At 38.3% G+C, this 21,336-nt stretch overlaps 1 protein-coding gene across 1 annotated transcript in view; it reads right to left on the bottom strand.

The window, feature by feature from the left end:
* efna5b (ephrin-A5b) overlaps positions 1 to 21,041 on the bottom strand; it is a 139,724-nt gene extending 118,683 nt beyond the window's left edge. The window contains exon 1 of the mRNA XM_066644905.1: positions 20,105 to 21,041. Coding sequence (XP_066501002.1) covers positions 20,105 to 20,229 — 125 coding nt within the window. The 5' untranslated portion in view covers positions 20,230 to 21,041. The remainder of the gene's footprint in view (positions 1 to 20,104) is intronic.
* Positions 21,042 to 21,336: the final 295 nt, after the last annotated feature.

Genomic DNA, 21,336 nt, shown 5'->3' with positions numbered 1-21,336 from the left:
TATGCAATATACATTTTACTTAAGGGGAGGACGAGAGCCACCCAACAAAGCAGTGGATGACACCCCATGGATGCGCTTTTATCACAATGCAGATGCGATATTGATTGGCCGTTCTGGGAGGCAGGTAATGGCACAAGGGTATTTAAAAAAAAAAGTTTGAAAAAAAAATGGGGAGAGCAAAGGGAGGGAAATCAATTTGCCCTGCTTTAATGGTGCATTGCCTTGCCTCCTTTTTTCCCTCTATGCAAAAGAGGTGGAAAAGACCAGAATTCAGTACAGCACTGGTTACTTAAAACTCATGAAGGGTGCATTTGGCCCCCTCCATTCTCGCTTCTTTGTCCTGTGATCAGCAAAGCCTGTCCTTTCCTCTGCAGATTGGTGTTTCAGCTAGTTGGTCATTAAAGATATTAGCATTTACAGGAAGTAGAAGCTTTGTGGCTACAGCAGAGCTGCTGTAAACAACAGTAAGCCTGTGTTCTAGTTCTTTGAAGAGGAATTCTGCATGATGAAGATTACATATTCACCACATAAACCTGAACCTGTACTCTTACATTTTCAAAAATACTGTCAGTATCAATGAGTCCAATGATTTTATTCATGCACTGCAACAAATCTAGAAAATTTAAAAGTCTGTGCTCTCTTTGTAATGAAAAAAGATGGTGATCTGTTTTCTTAATGACTGATACAATATGTGACATAATTTATCATTTTCATAATTTATCATTACCATCAATAGTATGTATATAAGAAGTCTTTACATTGCACACTCTTACGTTTAAGTAGGTTGTGCATGGTTCAATAACAGCACTCGAAATTGCTGAAGAGGCACTATTTCAACACGTACACCAATTACCTAGTTATTACATTGCAATACAGCCTTGGAATAAGGAAAAAATGGTTCAACAACCTTTAGGAACTATCAAAGTTTTGGAGAGCACTTCTATGACCTAAATAATGGAATCTGTTGGATTTCACTAAATGTTCATTAAAACAACTTCAGAAACACCTGAAACCATAATCTAAATGGATCAATATCTGATCTTGGCCCTTTTTATACCATATCAGCACAGGAAAGACCTAAGATATGATTATGTTTGGCATCAAATCACCATAACATACATTACTACAATTACTTCACTTGCAATGTGACAAAGACCTGTCGTTATTAGATATTTGGCACCACGCAAAAAAACAAAACAAAAACCTTAAGACCCCAAAAGAGAAAAAGCTTTTCTTTCCGAGCATGGCAACACGCAGCGCCAGAGACAGCCAGCTTCCTATTGGCTGCTGCTGGCTGTGAAGATCTTAGGCGAATCCCTTAGAAGGCGGTGGTTGGTGGTTGGTGTGGAGCTCCAGCATCGCGTGCCAAGAGCCACCAGGGGAAAAGTCGACAGCATGACCCACGTGATTATGCTAACCTCCAAACCCACCGCCCCTCCCTGCCACCGCCCCCGCCCCCACCCAATCCCCCCCATTCCCCCACTTCCTTCAGTCTCCAGACGCCGGGCACTTATCGGCACCCAAAGTCAGCCACCATCGCACTGTAAACCCAAGCAAGCGTGAGAGAAGTCCTGGTGACAGACTCCAAATGTGGCGTGAAATGCACGGCAAGAGAGCCCCACGAACCCGACGCCCCAAAAACTCCCCTTAACTCCTCTGACAGTGCCGGGATTAGAACTTAAACTGAGCAAGAAATCAACTCGGCTTCATCAGCAAGCATATAAACATTACTGAAGTATTCTATGTTATGCAGTACAATGCTCACAGGGTTATGTATGAGTAAGTAAAAAAAAGTAGTAAGAAAACCAATGTTGACAAAATGCACACGTGTTAGGATTACATTTCACTTTGTCTTTGGAATCTTTGGAATGTTTAGTAAAGAAGCAAAAGCAAAAATTTGGAAACATTTAGAAAGGCAAAGTATTTCTAAACACACCCAGCACTTGTTTCACATTGCAATGCTTATAGGCTGCAAAAATTAAACCTTTTTATACTCCAACAACAAACAAATAGGGTTCTAAGAATGTATACGTGTTCTTTGCAGGGGGTAAATGGATGTTCTCTATGATTAAAAAATGTTCTCTATGAAAAAACATATAGATGGTTATGGTTAAAATAAAATTAAATAATCTTTTAAATAATAGTTCTATAAGGCACCAGGGGTTCTGTACTTTGTACCAGATACTGGGTCAAATAAGTGTGCAACAAGCTAACAGCACTACAGCTAGTATTACTGCCTTTCGCATGTGTAAGGTGCTAGGCAAAATGAAGTGATTCTTATTCTGATTGGTAATGTGACAAATTAAAGGATTGCAATAATTACCAGAACTTACTTATGAGAAAAATGAAAAATATATATAATTACTATTATCATAAGCCATCATATCTTTCTAAATGTATTATATATCAGCTTATAATTAACAAAAAAATAAGAAAGAAACAAAGAAATTGAGGAGAAAAAAAAGCCAGAAAATAATTGCGGATTGATTAGTAATGAAGACTGCGGATTCAATCAGATAAGAAGGATAATTCACACTGTGGTTCATTTTCAAAACGCCTTGTGCTGGTGCATTCTAAATAAGTGAGCACTCGGTGAAGCACTGGGAGGAAGATTCCCTCAATTAACATCACAGCGAGAGCAGAAGAAATAATCCATAGCTACTCGAGGCACTTTCATTTCTGCCACAACACACTGGGCCTGCCTTGAAATATACAAGTATATGGGTGTCCAACCATGAAAGACCCTGACTTTGGTTTAATGTTGCCTGGGACGGCCAATTTTACTCATTTTCTCTGCATTCCTTGGACGAGTGCTCTCTCACTCTCTCTCGCTCTCTCAAGTTTCTGAATTAACTAAACACGTAACAGATTGTAAAACCAGAGCCACAGTGTAAAACTGCAGTATGCTGTTGCTATAAAATTGAAAAAGCATATAAACCTATGAAAACAAACAAACAAAAAAGAAAAAATCCAGAAATAATAACCAGAAATGGAACTGTGCCGAAATGATAATGGGTTTCTTAGCCTTTGCTGCATGTTATTGAAACAAACACTGTACACTCTTGAGACTAAAGCCCTTGTTATTAGCAAGAATCAGTCAGAGCACTTGGGGGGATTGACTGAATGCATCAGGGTGTCTCCTGGAGGTGCTTAGACTAAGAGTACACTCGTAAATCCTCTTTATATATGTCCTGGACACACAGAGGCTAATGCTTCCATCAGATGGCTTTATGACTATATTGTAGGGGATTCAACATACCATAAAAGCATTGTAAAAAGTGGGTTTGGGCCTAGAGCTTTCCTCGGACTTGTAGTTGCCAGCGTGGCCAGACTGTTCCTTTTTACTGTAATATTACCTCATTCCACCATGGAACTATTCACACTGGGCTCCAAAAAGAAATATTTCCCCTTTTGATTAATAGAGAAATTAAAAAGCGTGAGGGGATAGGTACTCTTTTACAGGCCGTGTTTTGGAATGCCATATTGATTTCACTGTGTGCATATCCATGGTGAACCAAAACCAAAGCTGTAGAAAATAGCACACTTGGGCCTATAAGTAATTTTCATTTGCATAGCTCTGTGCTGCTGTGCTTGAATTATGCTCTCCACTATTTCTAAGGTTTTGTACAGAGGATTAAATATTTCCCACACCGGTCTATAAGGCGGTGGTGTAGAGTTGATTCTTAAGAGCGGAGGCAGGTAACTAAATACCGACGCCCATTGTAACGAAGAACAAAGGGAACCTCATTTGCTCTGTGGCTTAAGCAAGGTGTAAACACAGACTACGCTGCACCTCAGGTCATGTTTACACCTTAACACGAGATGGTAGGCAGAATCTAGGCAGCAAATCTGTGCTTCTTAAAGAATATGCATTCCTCAAAGGGAAGACCAGGCAGCAGAAGAGGTGAAGGCCTTAATTTGTGGGCAGAGGATAATCACATGGTTTAAACTTTCATCCTAAACATTAACGGTTGGGAAATACATGAGAGGACCATTCGACATGCGTCAGCTCAGCCCGGATGTTGTTCTGGCCACTGCTTTCAGAAAACTGTTGCATGCTCATTTGCTCAGTAATCAGATGATGTAAGCATGTTGTGCCACAACATGCAACTGCATTTCTACACATTTCACACAGCATAATACCTTCAAAAAGTTAAAAATATGTAACCACATCCTCCTCGGAAAAAAACTCACTGTATATTTTTCTGCTTATGATTTATGTATCGTTTTTATTTCAATGTTAAACTAATAAACAAACAAGTAAATAGAAACCGTGCACAACTGCCAGATTTAACTTTGTTTACTATAAATAATTTAACACAGACAAAGTTTCAGTGATGTGGAGCACAATAGCACCTCACTGTGGGGCAGCCCCAAAATGTGAGTGAAAATGTGACAAAGTGCCCTGCTTGTGGCACAGTTCTTAACTGTGAGTGAGTATGAAAGTGAATGACAAAGTGCATATTTGAATATGAGTATGCATGTAAGTGAGTTGGTATATATGTTTGTAAGTGAAAGAGTGTTTATGTATTCGAGTGAGTGAATGAATGAGTGAGTGAGTATGTACATGAGTGAATGAGGAACTGAATGAGTAAGTTTATATTTGAGAGATTGTTGTGCATGTCTGTATGAGTGAGTGAGTGAGTGAATATATATTTAAATGTGTGAGTATTAGGGGTGGGCGATATGGCCCTAAAACAATATCACAATATTTCAGAGTGTTTTGGCAATAACGATATTCTCGTAGATATGAACAAAACACTGAAAAATACTTTTCTTAAAAGTAAATGCAACAAAATAAATGTTACTAATACTAATCATATTAAATTAAATATATTTAATTATATTAATAGCATTACATGGTTTTATTTATTAAAAAGCTGTTTTTTATTACAAATGTAACAATTTCAAATATTCAAATGCAACAAACTAATAAAAAAAATCAATAAACCTTTGCTTATTATGTAAATTATAAATGAATGTTTATGTATATGAGTGAGTATATATTTGACTGTGTATGTACAGGAGCGTGTATGTAAGTGAATGAGTGAATGAGTGGGAATTCAAAAAATATTTAATTCATGCTGAAAGTTAATGTTGTAATAAAGCATTTAATAATATATATGAAATATTATGTACAAATGTTATGCCTGTTCTGCTATCTTACACATGAACTTTCCTTGAGGTTAGTTTATTAAAGAGATAAGGTGAGTCCATGTATCTGCTCATAGGGTTCTTTTCCAGAGAATTCTCTCCAATTAATAACAGCTATTTGAAGGCATTAAACTCATTGTCCTCTTCAGTCATCGCCTGCTTCTAAATCTTCAGACAGTTGACATTCTGGATCGGCTCAATGTCAGCAATGGTTACGGCCAGCTCTGTCGGCAAGCCCCCCGCCTCCTGGAGACTCTGGCTGGCCGTTACACACAAAGCCCCCCCCCCCCCCCCTTGTCACCCGCCATCGGCTGCCTGCACTTTCGCCTCCCATTACTTCTGCTATTCTAACTTTTCCACTTCTGAGCAGCATCAATTATGCTCTAAAATAACACTGGGCCCCAGCCCAAGCAAATATGACATAAAGGCCGATTATGGGCGTGAATAATTCAGACACCTTCGTGCCATGCAGCTTGCACTCGTGACACCAGAGCTACTGGTGTACTGGACGGCTCTTAATATGAAAAATGTCCACTAAACCCTCTTTTTCCGCCTCCTCCTCTGAGCTCCCAAACCAACCACCTCCTTTATTTTGCAGCTTGAGGGAAAACGTTGCATTATTGAGCACTCCCAAGGTTTTGCTTTGCCATTGAGGAACTTCCATAAGAATGAATGACACTTGTCGGGCAATGTTCTGGAACTCTGTGGAGGCTTGTCACTTACTGAATGGAGGGAATGGGGGGGGGGTGTTACAGACAAAACACAGATGAGAGTTCTTAAAATTTGCTAGAGAATTTAAAGGCAGTTTAAATCTAAGTTTAATTTTTCACTTTGTTAGGTCATGCTTTTGACCACACTTGGAGCCCAATGAATCATACCATAAAATATGATTATGATAATGTCGCTGTGCACCAGCAGGGAAAATAATATTAACCAATAATATCATCGTTAACCAGTGCCTCTTCTTGTACTTCCAAAACCTCCATTTTACATCATTGATGTAGATCATTGAAGTCTTTCTTCTATGGTGCAAGGACAAAAAACAATTTTTAAATATATTTATTTACTGCAAATATATTGGGAAAAATGTTTAGATGGGAAATGGAGGTTATTTAACATTCTTAACATTTACAGAACTTTAAAGAGCCACCTAGTATTTTCCCCTATGGCCCTGACTCAAAAATCCTTGCTTGGCAGCTTTGATGTGAAAGTCTATCGACAAAAGATACAAAATACAATTTATCAGCTTAGGTATAGTTTTTTGATTTCCTACTGACTTAAAGAAGAAAGTGTTACTTTTCTCAATAATAATTTCCAGCATTGTGCAGCACAGCCAGAGATACAAAAACCCATGCAGAGTTCCCTCTAGAAGCCTGTAGATGCCTTCATAAAAGTAATGGCAAAATAATGTAATGCAACAAAGATCATAACCCCATGCTTTCTATCACCTTTGCTTTCTCAACATGGCTGTCCTGACCTCCTTTCTTCAGCATTGCGTGCGAAGGTTTGCCAGCACAGCTCGTCTGTGAGATCACAAACAGCTTTTAATATTTCATCTTCCACCACCCTCCCCCACCTTCTCCATCATCCAGCCCCCACCACCAACCACTTCCCCAAGGTTCAGTTTGTTCTCCAGTCCTATACAAGGAAATGCTCTATCCTTCCCCATCTTCCTATTGGCTAATAAGCTTACAACACGGATCACACCCACTGTAGGTTACACTGACACATTTCATGCTGGAAAACAACAATCAAAGCTACATCAATGCATACAACACCACAGATATCAAAAAAGGAGCTTCTTCTGATGAGTTTTTGTGAATAGTGGCAGTGCAGATCAAAACCTAACCCAACTACATATAACAAAACAAAGTATTTGCTTTTTAATCAGAACTATTGTTATTTTAAAAAAGGCATATTTGTATTATAAATATTAATTGTCGTGCATTTGAAGTTAACTTGCTAAAAAATGCCTAAATAAAAATAAGAACTGAAAAAGAAATTATTATCATGTTTGAAATATGGGTTAAGGTGGGAAATTATGAAGTAAATAATACATTTAAAATATGTATAAAAAAAGAATAATATAATAATATAAGTTAATATTATAATATAATGTAAATAATTGAAAATAATACAAAAGTCTACATTTCAAAATGAGAAAAAACAAACCCAAAAACAAGTCATTTAAAGTGATAAATATAAGAAAATATATTAAAAAAATAAGTAAACAAACAAATCAAAACACAATTAAACAAAATTTAGCTTTTAAAATACATTTTTAAAAAAGTATACATTTTAAGGGGCTAAATACAGTTTTAAAAAATGTAAATTAATTAATAAACAACAAATAAATTAGACTTAAAAACAAAATAAATATATGAATGAATACAAAAAAAACCTAATTTAATCCATAATATAATAAAATGGAAAATCAAAATAACATAACAATACAAATTTTGTATTTTAGGGGTATATATATATATATATATATATATATATATATATATATATATATACACACACATTTTTAATTTTTTTTTTTTGGTATATGCATAAAAATAACAACCCAGACCCACCATACACACAAGCACTTGACAGACAGGAGTTTTGATATATTCCTGCATTTGTGGTGGAGAGTAGACTGGAGCGCTGCTGGTGGCCTTTGACTGGCTACACATGTTCCATGAAGACAAAGTAGTGTCAAATGGAAGCAGGTGAGGCTGAACACTGAGGGCTGTGTTGGGCCAAACTTATCATTCGTCTGCCAGGCTCTATATAGCGCGCATTAGCTGGTGGTTTCTTACATCTGTAAGATTGCATTTCTATTTATTTGACTTAGGGAAAAAATATTTCAAAAAGTGCAGCTGCAGGCATTTATATGGAAAATAGCTTCAGCTTGTGTTTTGATAAGAAATAACTTATTATTCTCATGTTTCCTTATTCTTTTTTTATAGTGGCTACATTCTTATGTCAATAAAATGTCTGGAAAGTAACGGGCAGTAAATGATAGATTATTCTATTATTTTTGCATGACTCACGATGCATTCTCTTTAATTTGTTGCCATTTGTAATCTGGGTACAACATTTTAGAGCTCAACTCGGGCTTGAGAAAGCAGAGTGGCTACCCATCAGACATGGAATTAAACCTGACTCGCCGCATTTGCCATTTTGTGTCTGGTTGGAAAAAGTGGCTGCTTTTAATTTTTCCACATTAGCCGCCATGCGGGGTCACTGGGAGAGTTAAGAAGCTTGTGGGGGGCTCTAGCCTGATGAATTCACCTTAACCATCTGGGTCCCTGAGATTGGGGAGGCTTGCCCGTATTAACCAACCGTCACTCAGCCAAAGCAGCCACAACACTGGGCCTAAACCAAACACCCCACCGCCAGCATGTCCCTTAAAACCCCCCGGCTTCTTACAAAAAAAAAAAAAAAAAAAAAATTAAAGGACCAGTAATCACTGATTAGTCCAGAGAGAGAGAGAGAGAGAGCGAGAGAGAAACATCGAGTGAGCGAGCGAGCCAGAGCGAGAGACAGAGAGAGAGAGAGAGAGACAGAGAGAGAGAAACCCAGCTGTCCCCTTTCCCCTTTTTTCTGGTCTGCTCTGTTAATAAGGAGTGGGGCAAAGAGAAGATCAAGAGCTGAGAACAGGGAAAGCAGTAGCACCCAAACAAACGGATGATTCAAAATAATTTGTGCCATGCACAGATGTCAGGGCACCATTCAGCTGCAATTAAATCCTGATTGAGGTCTTTAGAACTTTGATTGTTGGTTTATGATCAAAGTTATTGAAAGAAAAGAAGAAAAAAAAACAGCTGTATCTGTCCTAACAGTTGTCACTGAAGGTGAAAAAAGTGCTCTCCATTGTAATAGAATTACTTTTAGACTGTTTTATATCATCCCTTATTTCTACAAGCAGGCCACAGTCAGTCAGTAACCCGCCCCATCCTACAAACTCACTCTGCACTTTATATATATATATATATATATATACTCCTGTTAATAGGGAAAATAAACATTAATTTGATTTGATTACTTAAATACAACCTTGTATCTCCGCTTTTGTGTTGTAAGTCACAATGGTCTGCTGCGTTTTCATGCTGCACTGGCCAACTGAAATAGCCCCAAGAAACTTGCAAACAAATATTTCCCCATTAGCTTAAAAAAACATTCAAATGAACAAAGTTTTTCCTTCTCCTTCAAAGTTTTGGAGATATTAGAATTTGTCTCAACATCAATGCAATGCAATATAATGACATTTTGGGGCTCTTCCATTGGTCCATTTATCATAAAGTGTAACACACTATGTAAAGCACATCTGTTGCTGTTTTCAAGTAATAAATAAAAGAAAACGGAGTCACAAGGTTACGATATGACAGAGACGACATGCATTATGACTTTCACATTTGCGGAAAAAAAAAAATCATCAGTCATGGCATAGATAGTGTCCAGGGCAGCGTTTATCACCTATGTTTAACCAGTGGGCTTAAGGCACTCCAGGGCTCCTCTTAAGTCTTATTTATCTCATTAGGCATTTAAACTAATTAATATGAATGCCGAAGGAGAGCAGAGGGGTTTCTGTGGTGGGAAGAAGGGAAGAGAGGAGAGAGGGATTTAAGAGGAAGGGGTTTTGTGTCACCGGACAATGAGCTGATGGCTTTTTAAGCCCTTTAGCAACTCCACAGTATTACCTCATGAATGCAGGGGGGTCAGGAGGGAGAGAGGGAGGGAAGAGGGTGGGGGGGGGGGGTGTTGTCTGAATGTCAAGAAGCCAGGGATACTCTTGTTCAAACAAACAAATGACTTTCAGTTGCACACTTGTAGAAAGGTGAACAATGTTACTGCCATTTCCAGGTGAAGAGCAAATGAAGAGTGAGACGGACAAAACAACAAACAGTTATTTTATTGCTACATATACAGTAGTAATGACATTAGATTAAATTACTTTATATCTATATGCAAAATATACACTGACAAATTATTAATTTGATCATAAAAACAGTACACAGTGTTATGTTTGTAATAGCACATGGACACATTGTTTCTACAGTATAACCACAGAAACTATCTGGATTTTCAGAGTACAATACTACTACTATAATAACAACTATAATAACTATAATGAATTGTTATAGGTATGTCTGCATATTGCAGCATTCTGTGGTATCAATATTGCAAAGCGTAATATAGGAATAGCAATAAAGGAAATATATGGTGCATATATGCATATGGTGCAACCATTTAAGAACATTATTATGAGAAATGTGTTTTTAAGGTGTCAAATATACAACGCTGTCTCGTTGAACCAACTGGAAACTCAGAGATTTGTGTTTTGGCAGCAGGTTCTTCAATAATACAAGCTTACTCTTCCCTCTGCAGTGAAAAAATAGATGTCGTTTTGTCAGCTTTTTGACCAAAATGAGGCATCGCCAAATCCAGTTGCCGTGTATTGCAACATACTGCCAGCAACCCGTCATTTCTAAGCTGCCCTTAACTGCCACCCAACGTTTTTCACAACACAAGCAGGAGCAAACACAGTACCGACGCTCCAACAGAACACCCTTCAACACCCCACCATCTCACAAACACCCTGCACTCCCTGACAACACAAAATCCTGCCCCAACCTACACCCCTATCCAGAGAAGCCACTGCTGAAGTAAGGACAAAGAAGCGTTCTGGGGTTAAACCCATGTGCTTAAGGTTGTGCCACTGTTACCCCCAGGCTCTCAGAGGCTCTCAGACGACACCTACATTGTGCCATGCCAAGAGCTGCTCCAGACACATGCAAGTTCAAGAAAGAAAGAAAGAAAGAAAGAAAGAAAGAAAGAAAGAAAGAGAAAAAAAAAAAACTCCAACACCAGAATGATCTGTGCCAAAGGGAGGCGATGGCAGCACCCCAGAGCTCACTCCAGAACTCTTGTGTTCACCTCGGGCATAAGCTCCTGCCCTTCATTGTGCTCTTCTTTCCCTCGGCCCTCTAAACACACGGCGTATTACAAGCGCAGTCATGAACCCGTCTCCATTCAGTCTTCTCTCACCCTGCCGGCCCCCCTCCCCTCCCTGGGTTTCTCTAAATACATGCATACTTTCGACCCTGGCCGTGGAGAGGCTACGGAGATAGGATACAATGGCGGCCTTTCAGGCCCAACGAGGTCTGGCCCCGAGTGAGAGAGAGAGGGACTGGCCGCTGGTGAGTGTGGGAGCCCAGTCAATATTTACGGCACGTTTTGGAAGCGGGCCGCTTTGTGGCCAAGTCGCGCTCTTGGTCCAACAGCAGGGTGCCGCGAGAGGTGCGAAGCCAACTGAAGCTTGTTTATTTATCGATTTCCCACTCTGTCCGTCAGAGCCGTCGCAAGGAGAGTTGCGGGTAGAAGCAATTAGCGAGGAGCGGGCATGCTTGTGAAATAGAATAAAAAGTACTGGTCTCATAGTGAAGTTAAACCTATGAACAAGTGGCGAGTCTTTTATTTGGTATTACAAGATTTAAAAACAAAACAAAAAAAACTTTCCTGAAGCAAAAATTTTAAAAAAATCTAACATATTATTCTGGAAATGTGTTGATTTATTTAGTTTCATTTTTATGGCATTTTTTTAAATATCTGCCAGCTAGAAGATGATTAAGAGCGGAAGTGTGAATGTGGACTACCATGGCTGCAGCATGCATGTCTGATGGGCCTGCCTTATGGCCGGTCATGGCACATTTCGTATGGTTTGAATGAACTGTTTGTGACTGAGGAATACTTGGCGGCCATACACCATTAAATAATGTAATGTTCAAGAGGCACATTTCTTTTGTTTTGAAATCAAATCATTTTGTTTTAAATGCAATTATTCTTTGAGTACAAATATATTCATTTCTTACTTTGTACATACATCACTTACGTGAACTAAAAAAAAAATAAAACCCTTCATTTTAGTGTGACCTTATTGGTCAATAAAGAGAAGATTCCACAAAGAACTTCACAACAGCATCTGCTTCTGGACAAAAAAGATGAAAGGAAACCCAAGCCGACAAAACACTGCAACTTCAGGCTGTGTGCCAGCCTTCAGAATTTATGTATGTGTTCAGCACATGTAGTGAAAATATCTGGGTGTGCCCTGTTCACTATGAGATGAACAGTGCTGAGAAAGAAAAAAAAAGAGCGAGAGAGAGAGAAAGAAAGAGAAAGCATCCAGTTATTTTACTTGATTCAAATGCAGCTATGTACCTGTCATAACTAATAACACACCACACTCTGGTGTTTTGATTAATTGATTAATTAAGTCAGTAGAGTTACATGGAGCGTAACTTTGAAATCCACTGTGGGACCAATATGTCCATTACCACCAGAAAATCATACTTCATTTAATACAGAAAAAAAACAGATGACACGCTCCATTTTAAGTGTTTGTTTTTGGAACAAAATGTTCACTCACCCATTTTCTGACCAAGGAAATTGTGGCAGTATGAGATTTCATTAGCAACCCCAAAACATGCTGCAGCTGGTGTACATGTGCGTACGGCTGGATAGTAATACAATATCAATATATATCGCGATATAAAATCTTTAACAATGAGAAACATTTCCAATATTTCAATATACATTTTTGACCACATCTGTCACTGATTGACATTCATTACAGGGCACTGTTGTCAGTTCAGCACACTCAATTAAAAATTTTGTTTGAAAATATTGATATTGACAAATTCAATAGGCTTATGTTTGATGATGACATCATGTTTTTAGTTTGTTCTTGGAAGTTTTTCAGTGGCTTTTATGTTCATATCAATATTGGAATTATATTGTATCGACCAAAATTAAGAAATATATTGTGATATAAATTTTGTTCATATTGTCCAGCCCTGCATGTATGTATTTAATATAATGAATGCACATAAACTATGCATTGCTGACTTTGTAGTATTTAGTCCAATGTAATAAATAAATAGGTAAGTAAATACATGCACCTTATTCATACATGAAAATTTCTTCTGTGATTACAGATTAAGCACCATGACAACCCGTTTTTAATTAGACAAAGCATCTTATATCGCACAAGCAAAGCTGGTGCCATGTAAGCATTAAAAAAATGCCTTGTCTGTATGGCGTTTGAACTGAAGCAGACATCACAAAAGCGAATGCAGCTGCAGTCCTCCAGCACTCACTCATGTGAGTCTAATCCTGGGTAGACCAAGACTCCACTTCCCAACACTGCCAACATACTCCGATGGCTACGCGTCACCAGTTTCAGTCTACACAGTGTTTTCTGCCCCATATCATCTCAGCAATCATCTCAAAGTGCAGCTGTAAAACACAGCGTTTTCCAAAAATAGTGCTTTGACATAACAAGCTCGCGAACTAAGTTTAACATCATATTCACAGGCTCACCTCAACAAGAGATTAAATAATGCTTTAAAAGGTGTGTTAAATCCCAGGATGATCTTGTTTGAAGCTTTTTCCTTAGTCAAATAAAATAGTGAAAAAAATAAATTTGTGAGATCTCACCAATGTTCCTTTGCTTTTTAAGCACCTAATGAGCTGTTGCAAGAAAACGGTAAAGCTATTTTTCCTGACTAAAGTTAATCCTCTGTCATTCTAGCCTCTATCCCTCTAATCCGCTATCCTTTATGTAACATTTTTTTCTTTTTTCTGAAGCTTTTAAGAATTCATAGGTAATGATTTACAGTGCACTTCTCTCTATATATCTTTCTCGCACTTTCTCTCTTTCTCTCTATCTCTCAATGGTAATATCTGGCCCAGGAGCTGTGGAGGCCACATCACTACTTTCCAACAGTGAATTATTCAACTGAATTATATTCAATGTTGCATACTGAAAAAATATACTGTAATATATAGCTTTCATTTCCAAATGAATAAACAAGCACACATGACTTAGGAACATAACTTTTAAAATAATTAAATAAAACATAAATATAAATAATGGTTCTGAGAAGAGTTTAAGGCACAAGAAGTTGTTATACTTGCTTGTATTCCATGTATAATTGTTTGAGCTGCCTCAAAAATAATATACCATCTGCTCTGTGATGGTATACACGCAAAAGCACATTCAAAGCATTTTTACAGATCAGACAAAGAAATGTCTAAGCAGAACAGATACCAGCGGCTGCAGTGCCAAATATTGACGTTTGACAGATTTTGCAAAGCATTCATAAATATCACCCAATAATTATGAAGGTTATCTGATCTGCGTGGTTCTGTAGTGGATCCTCTTCGTTTTGCCCAAAATTCTTGCCTTGTGCAGCGAACAGTAAACTCACTGTCGGGTTGCTAGTCAGGGTTCATTACTACAGGTCAGTTTAGTCACTGTTTTGCATTACAGTCAGCTCAGGGAGCGAAAACATTCATCTACCCTTCGCTGTCCTGCAAGCTCTAACAGAGAAGGTGCAGAAAAATGGAGCAAGCTGACTGTGTGAGGTAAGGCAGGGAGTGCAGTAGAAAGTCAGCAGGTCATCGATACAGAACCAGCAGCGAGCTAAATGCAGTCAACCTCGTACCTCAAAAGATACCGTTACTCTCGACCTTCACCAGGATTTCAGTAAAAAACATCTCTACACTGGACTTTTCTTTATCAAACATCATATACAACATCTGGATTTCATGAAAAGACATGGTTTACAGGCTGAAAATGTACTACCCTTCTAAAGTAATTATATGAATTCAGGCAATTATTCACATTTGCCAGAGAATTAGAGCACATTTTTGCTGTTTCAACACAAAACATTTCCATGAGTTACTGCTCTATCGTGTCAGGTCATCTGCGTAAAACCAAAAGCAAGATTATCAACTTCAGTCAGCTTTCTCTTCAAAAGAGCCAAAATACACTTTTTAAGAACATTTTTGCTGGTTTATCATGAAACATTCTCATACATACTTCACAAAATTGAGCTTTTACAGAATTTCAATAAGGCTTTTCATTTGTATATTATAACAAAAACTGCAATTTGGTTTATCATGAGTAAATGCACCACCACTTCAGGACACCCAAACAAAACCAAGAGCAATGTAACGGAATCAACGTTTGACCTCAAAAGAGAATTTCATCAACGCATATCTCTAAATGGTTTTTTTGTCAATGAAAGAGTCTTTTTAAAAATACACAATCAAAATATTCTGTACATATCTTAAATAGTCTACAATTATTCCCATTTCCCATAAATTAAGAGCATTTTCATCTTATTTTAACATAGGACATCAAGTGACCGATTATAAAAGCATTCTCGCTAAAGAATTTCAATAACGGACACCTCTAAGCAAGATTTTTCTTTTTAACAGCAAGAATTTTATAGCTGAATTTATCAGCTGAATATATACTTCAATGTACCCATCTTCAGTCAATCGGCATACATACAGACTGGTCACATTTCTCAAACAAAGGAGTGAGCACAGAGCATATTTTGCTGGTTTATCGTGAAAATATCTCATGATAATGTCAGGCCACCAACACAAACCAATAGTGAGCTGAACTGTATCAACATTTTGCCTCAAAATGATCAAATCTGACTTTCAATAAAAAGCAACTTGAAACTAGATTTGTACTTGTGAAACTATATGGTGGCCAGAATATTTTTAAAAACATGGTTTATGCATTGAAAATGTACTTTCACTCTATCTGTACAGGGTGGTTATAAAAATAAATACTACATTTCCCATTAAAATAACCACAGTTTTGAGGTTACATCATGAATCTGATGAATTCTCATCGGTATACACTAGGTCACCAACAAAAAACCTACAAATCAAACTGTGTCAAGCTTGTACCTCATTAAATACAATTTCAAAAAACATATAAGACTTGCTATTTGACAACATGGATTCAATACAAAAAATAATAAATATAAAAACAATAATAATTGTGTTGAAATTCCACTTTCATTATATTCAACATCACTAAGCCCATAGATACACTATAGTTATTCACATTTACCATTTACCATAATACAGCGTATCTTCCTAGTTTATCATGGAATATTATCCTGTGCAAAGACACATAGACAGCTGAATAGTTGAACTGAATCAATTTTCAAGAACAGATGTTTCAAAGCCTAATTTTCTTTGCCACGCTATATGCTGAACAGAATTTTGTAAATATAGACTATAGTCTAGTTTATGAGCTGAAATCTTTCACTGTAACTTGAGTCATCCTACAGACATTTTTATTCCTATTTCCCATAAATTAAGAACACATTTTACCTCTTTTATCACTAAACTCCAGGTCACCAACACACAACCAGCAGCGATATACCTCCAAAGAGTCAGACTTCACTCTAGAATTTCAATAACAGGCGACTGTACACTTGAAAACGCTTTGCTTTGGTATTTGACAGGCAGGATGTTTTTAAAAAATGCTGAAAATGTACATTTAGTGTACTGTCATAAAAACACACTAAAATTGATTTACATTAACCACTAAAAGTGAGCATGTTTTGAGCCGTTTCATCATGGAACATTCTGGTGAATAACTTCCCTATCACATTACGGCTAAACTCATGGTGGGTTTTCCATCTTTTGAATGTACGACTCCTGTGCTTTGGTGTTCAGGGTTGGGGGAACACAGCCAGAAAACTAGAAACAGAGGCTCCTGAAGTATCTAATTGTATTCATTCATTTTCTCAGCCCAGCATGGTGTTGGGAAAAGCAGAGGGAAGCATAGTGTCTGTTGAGTGATTGGATCTAGGGGAGTTGCTACCCGTTTGTATCCCACGTCGCCAGTGGGACCACTGTGTGTCTTAAACACGGAGAGGACTGAGTCCCTTCATTACGGCCGTTTTGAATCGGCTGAGTCGCAGTGGGAATCGGATGAGTAATTAAGCAGTTAGTGATTCGGGTCTCCAGCTGAGGTGTGAGAACGCAAAAAGCTTGCACCTAGAGAGAGCCAATACAGCAAGGACAGGCATAAGATGGTTGCTCTAATTAGTGCTAGGCGATATATCTCCTAAGGCTTTAAACTGGTACGGAGGCTGCCAACAATATAGATTTCTACCTTCTGCAGTATTGATACACAGCAATATCTCAGTTAACCACAATGTATGTTATTTGCAGCCAGACTTTTTTGAAAGATCCATTCAGAATCCATGAAACATAGTCGGTTTCCTATCTGCAAATATGATTTGTGCCTGGTAAATATTAACAGAACTTTGTGAAGTCCCTTTTGGTGTAAGATCACGCAGAACAAAAATATAACTATACTAAACACAGGTACTACTCACTTAGCACTTGCACCCAGACACATGAGAAGCACTACATGAGTTTTGTAATTTTCTAAAATATCATTATACTGTGAAATATTTGATATAAATATTGAACTTTAGCAGCCAGCCCTGGGTCTTATAAAAGCGAGCAGCTTGACAACTAGCTTGAATTAGTGATAACTGCCAAAATCAGCCACAAGTGATTCAGCAACTGAACATGTTTTTAACGCTATTAGTAAAACAAGCACTTCCCATATTTTTTATGACTGTGTGGAATGCCAAGTGACTGACCTACATTGGAGGTTCTCCAAACAGGCAACATAAGGCTCATACATATGCACAAATTCGGTTCTTCTACCACTTAAATGCAGGTGGGAGTCCCATGATCCTGAGTCACTCCTATATCTGACCTTCTTTCACCCACAGGGCCAAAAATCAGGCAGCGTTAACATAGCCTACATAAAGAAAATCACTAACACGGCAGCTTGTCCTCTTTGTGAGGGCTGCTTCCTTTCCCCAGGCATAAAGCACAAGCTAAAACAGGCTGGTTTCAGGAAACAATTGATTTCTCTGAGCTTGAAAGAGGTCAAAAGTTTAGTAATAGACAATCTCTGAACTAATGATACTTCCATAAATGATTACATGCCAGTCATGTTATTTAAAGCAACTTCTATTTTCAATCCTGTGACTTTGCTTGTTCAGTAAGCTACTGTACATGTCAGCACATCTGGAGCAAATTGCTTTTTTCTCAACAGAAACGCAAGTCAACTAGGCTGAAAAATTTGGGCTGTAATGAAAGTGTGTCTATCAGCACAACATCAGATTAAACCTGACTTTGCGTTACTCTATTTGAACAAAGTGGTGCATAAATAAACACGGCACTCAAACCAGGGGTGACATTCTGACCACTAAACTCATGCGAGAACGTATCTGTGTGCACACATGCTATATAGGGCGTTCATATACACACAAAAGAAGTAGGATCATTTAAAATGTTTAATTATTTTTTATAAAGTTAATAAATAAATAATCTTTAAAAATATTTTAAACATTTCCTTGAGAAATGTTCATCTTAGAAACAAAAAGAAAAGTAGGGTTAACCCAGTACAGTGTGAACTCATTTAAACTTATTTAAAGTGAAACAAAACAAAATTCTACCTGAAGATCAATATTACATTAATTAATCAAAAATATATATTTTAAATGTACTTTTACTTTTCAAATGACTGAAAATATTTTTTTCCAAAATGTCCCGAGCACTTGCGTCATTTCTTGAAAGAGTATCAAGGAGTTAAGTACTGTTGGTTTGTCCTCAACTAAGTCCATCACACTACATCTGGTAAAACATGGCAAATTGTGTCAAGAACATACGCATATCCAAATAATTTGGGTGTGTGACATTTTTACAGCCGAGTCAACACTCAAAGTCCTGAAGGAGTTCATATGCAAGCTTGTCTCATCCAGGGTTTACATTGTTCATTTTCTTAAACAAACTGCACTGAAATAAGCTACAGAAGACAGTGTGTGCACTGTTGGGTCTATTTTTACTGAATTCATTTCTATCTAAATGCTCTGTCACTTGGTGCACTTTTTTCAAGAAATATGCTGACAAAGCACATATTTAGGCTATAAATGAAAAGCACCTTTCCACTGGGATGATATCACTATATTATTAGTCAAATAAAAATACTTTCAAGAACTTTGAAGCGGTTAAACTCACTTTTTAGACAGCTTATGGGCCTGGAAACATCAAAAACCTAGCTGTGTTCATGTAGCTACTCAACGGCATCCGTATTCAAGTTCAAATTTTAACCCTTATAAGTTTGAGATGTTTGCATATTATCCAATGATAGACGGATTCCCAGATAGGAAAAAATATACATTTGAATCTTCATAACAAACACATTAGTAAGAACACAACCTCTACAGAGAACACACGTCTGCACATTTTAGTGCAGTTAGTATCTGGTTTATGAGAGGTGAATTGTGGCCTATGTTAAAGATGTGGGAAATTGTTCAATACTTCTTCCAGTATTAAAAAATAAAAAAAGATTTGTGCACTAAAATATTTTGTTTAGGTTTCTGGCCTGCAGCAGGATGTGTTAATTATTTTAACTAAAGAAGCATACTGAATATATTCAATAAAAAAATTTAAATGCTCGTTTAGCGACGATAAACGGCTTTAGGGACTAGTTTCTAAAATAAGTTTAAAAGTGTATTTCCACGTCCTGTACGAATTTGAACGCGGATGGATCTGCGGATGGATACTTAATCCACAACAGCACTAATTGCTTATGAGATTTTACCTCGTAATACACTTGAGTCTTTTTTTATTATGTTAATAACACATATTTGTCCATGATTTTATTATACTTATATCTATAACGAGCAACAGTGGCTTCTGGACACTCCTCCAAATGCATACTGTACACCAAAGCAGGTATACCGCGCATGAAGCGCCGCTGAATGAATGAAAGCGCGGTAGGTTTCGGGGTTAAACGGCTGATAGTTCTGTTGGGTTTCAGCGGGATCTGTAACGGCCGAAGTTGGTCGTTCAGTGGCTCGCCTATGGGTTAAGAAAGCCTGGTACTAACGTTAATTCAACTACAATGCTTACAATTCAACACGTATAAACGCTGGCTTCGATGCCCTGGAAAAGTTTGAAAGTGTAGAGTGTACACTTTGAAAGTGTACCTCGGGTTTATTCTCACCGCTGTAGACATAACCAGTGCGGCTGTTTGGGCTCTAATTGTCCTTACCTGGGGTTGGTCCGGTTCCAGTAGACGGCGTAGCGGTCGGCCATCACCTTGGAACTCGGTTCTTGGCTAAATACACACATCCACAGGATCAGGCACACGAATATGACCATTTCCACTTGCAGCATCACTACGGTGAAAAGTCTGGGCTCCCTTTACGTAAAAAATCACTTATTGGCTGGCGGCGAGAGAGAACTAAGGTTAGAACCGGAGCTCAGGCTTCAGCTCACTTTCGTTGACACCGGCGTTCACTCGGAGTCATTAAAAAATATATATTTAAAAACAGACACAGTAGAACGAGCAATGAAATGTCCATGCGCTTTTTAGCCTAAAAAAGCCACTTGTTCTCCTGACTGAGGTTCAACTCAAACGGCTCACGGTGTAAGCGCTGAGTTCAAATGCGCTGGAACTTCGCTCCGTACATTTCCAGCATTCAAATACTCTAACGGACGCGGCACGAAAATCTCCCAAAAAATATATAAACCATTCAGTTCATGAATCAGGTTTCAGTGGTCTGTGTCTGTTGATATTTCAACTCGTCGCCGCTCAGTGCGAGGTTGGTTAGTCCGTGGGTTTCTGACGGAGACAAGGCGAAGCTTTCTCTTTTAAAACGCCATCTTCTGGGGCTGAAATAGACAGTGCTGTTGGTTTGTTTGTTTGTCTGTCTGTTTGTAAGCGGTGTCTCCTCGGAGCTGCCAGAAGAGTGTGTTCTCCTTGCTCTGCTCAGCTCAGCCCAGTTTCAGTTCAGCTCAGGGTTGTGTTGTGTTGGAGAGTGACGGCTGAAGGCGGGGAGGAGTCCCTTCGCCCGGAGGAGAACATGAGCGACGGCACACAGACTCACACACCGTACACACACACAGACAAAAAACACAACGAGAGCCCAGCGCCACTATTCATCCCAATAATAAACACCGAGGGATGAGTTCAGAGCGCGCACACCTCGCCTTAGTCCACACAGCGCCGTTTCTTATTCATTCATTTATTTATTTATTTATGAATTCTTTTTTCCCCTTTGCTCTGTATGGAAGACATTGAAGCCAATAGTAGTCTTCGGCGGAAAGCCCGAGCGAGGATTCGGCTGCGTTCGGAGGCACAGTTAAAATCTATTGGTCTGCTTTTGGGAAAAGGCGTGGCAGAAAGGCGTAAAACCCCGCCCATAACCTTGACATAATTCAATTAATAAAGGTAACTGGTGGATGAGCGAGCGAGAGAGAGAGAGAGAGAGTGTGTGTGTG

Source organism: Hoplias malabaricus, chromosome 14 (assembly GCF_029633855.1).
Source record: "Hoplias malabaricus isolate fHopMal1 chromosome 14, fHopMal1.hap1, whole genome shotgun sequence".
Taxonomy (NCBI): Eukaryota; Metazoa; Chordata; class Actinopteri; order Characiformes; family Erythrinidae; genus Hoplias; species Hoplias malabaricus.
The sequence above is the reverse complement of the archived record's forward strand: the minus strand, read 5'-3'. Positions and strand labels throughout refer to the sequence as shown.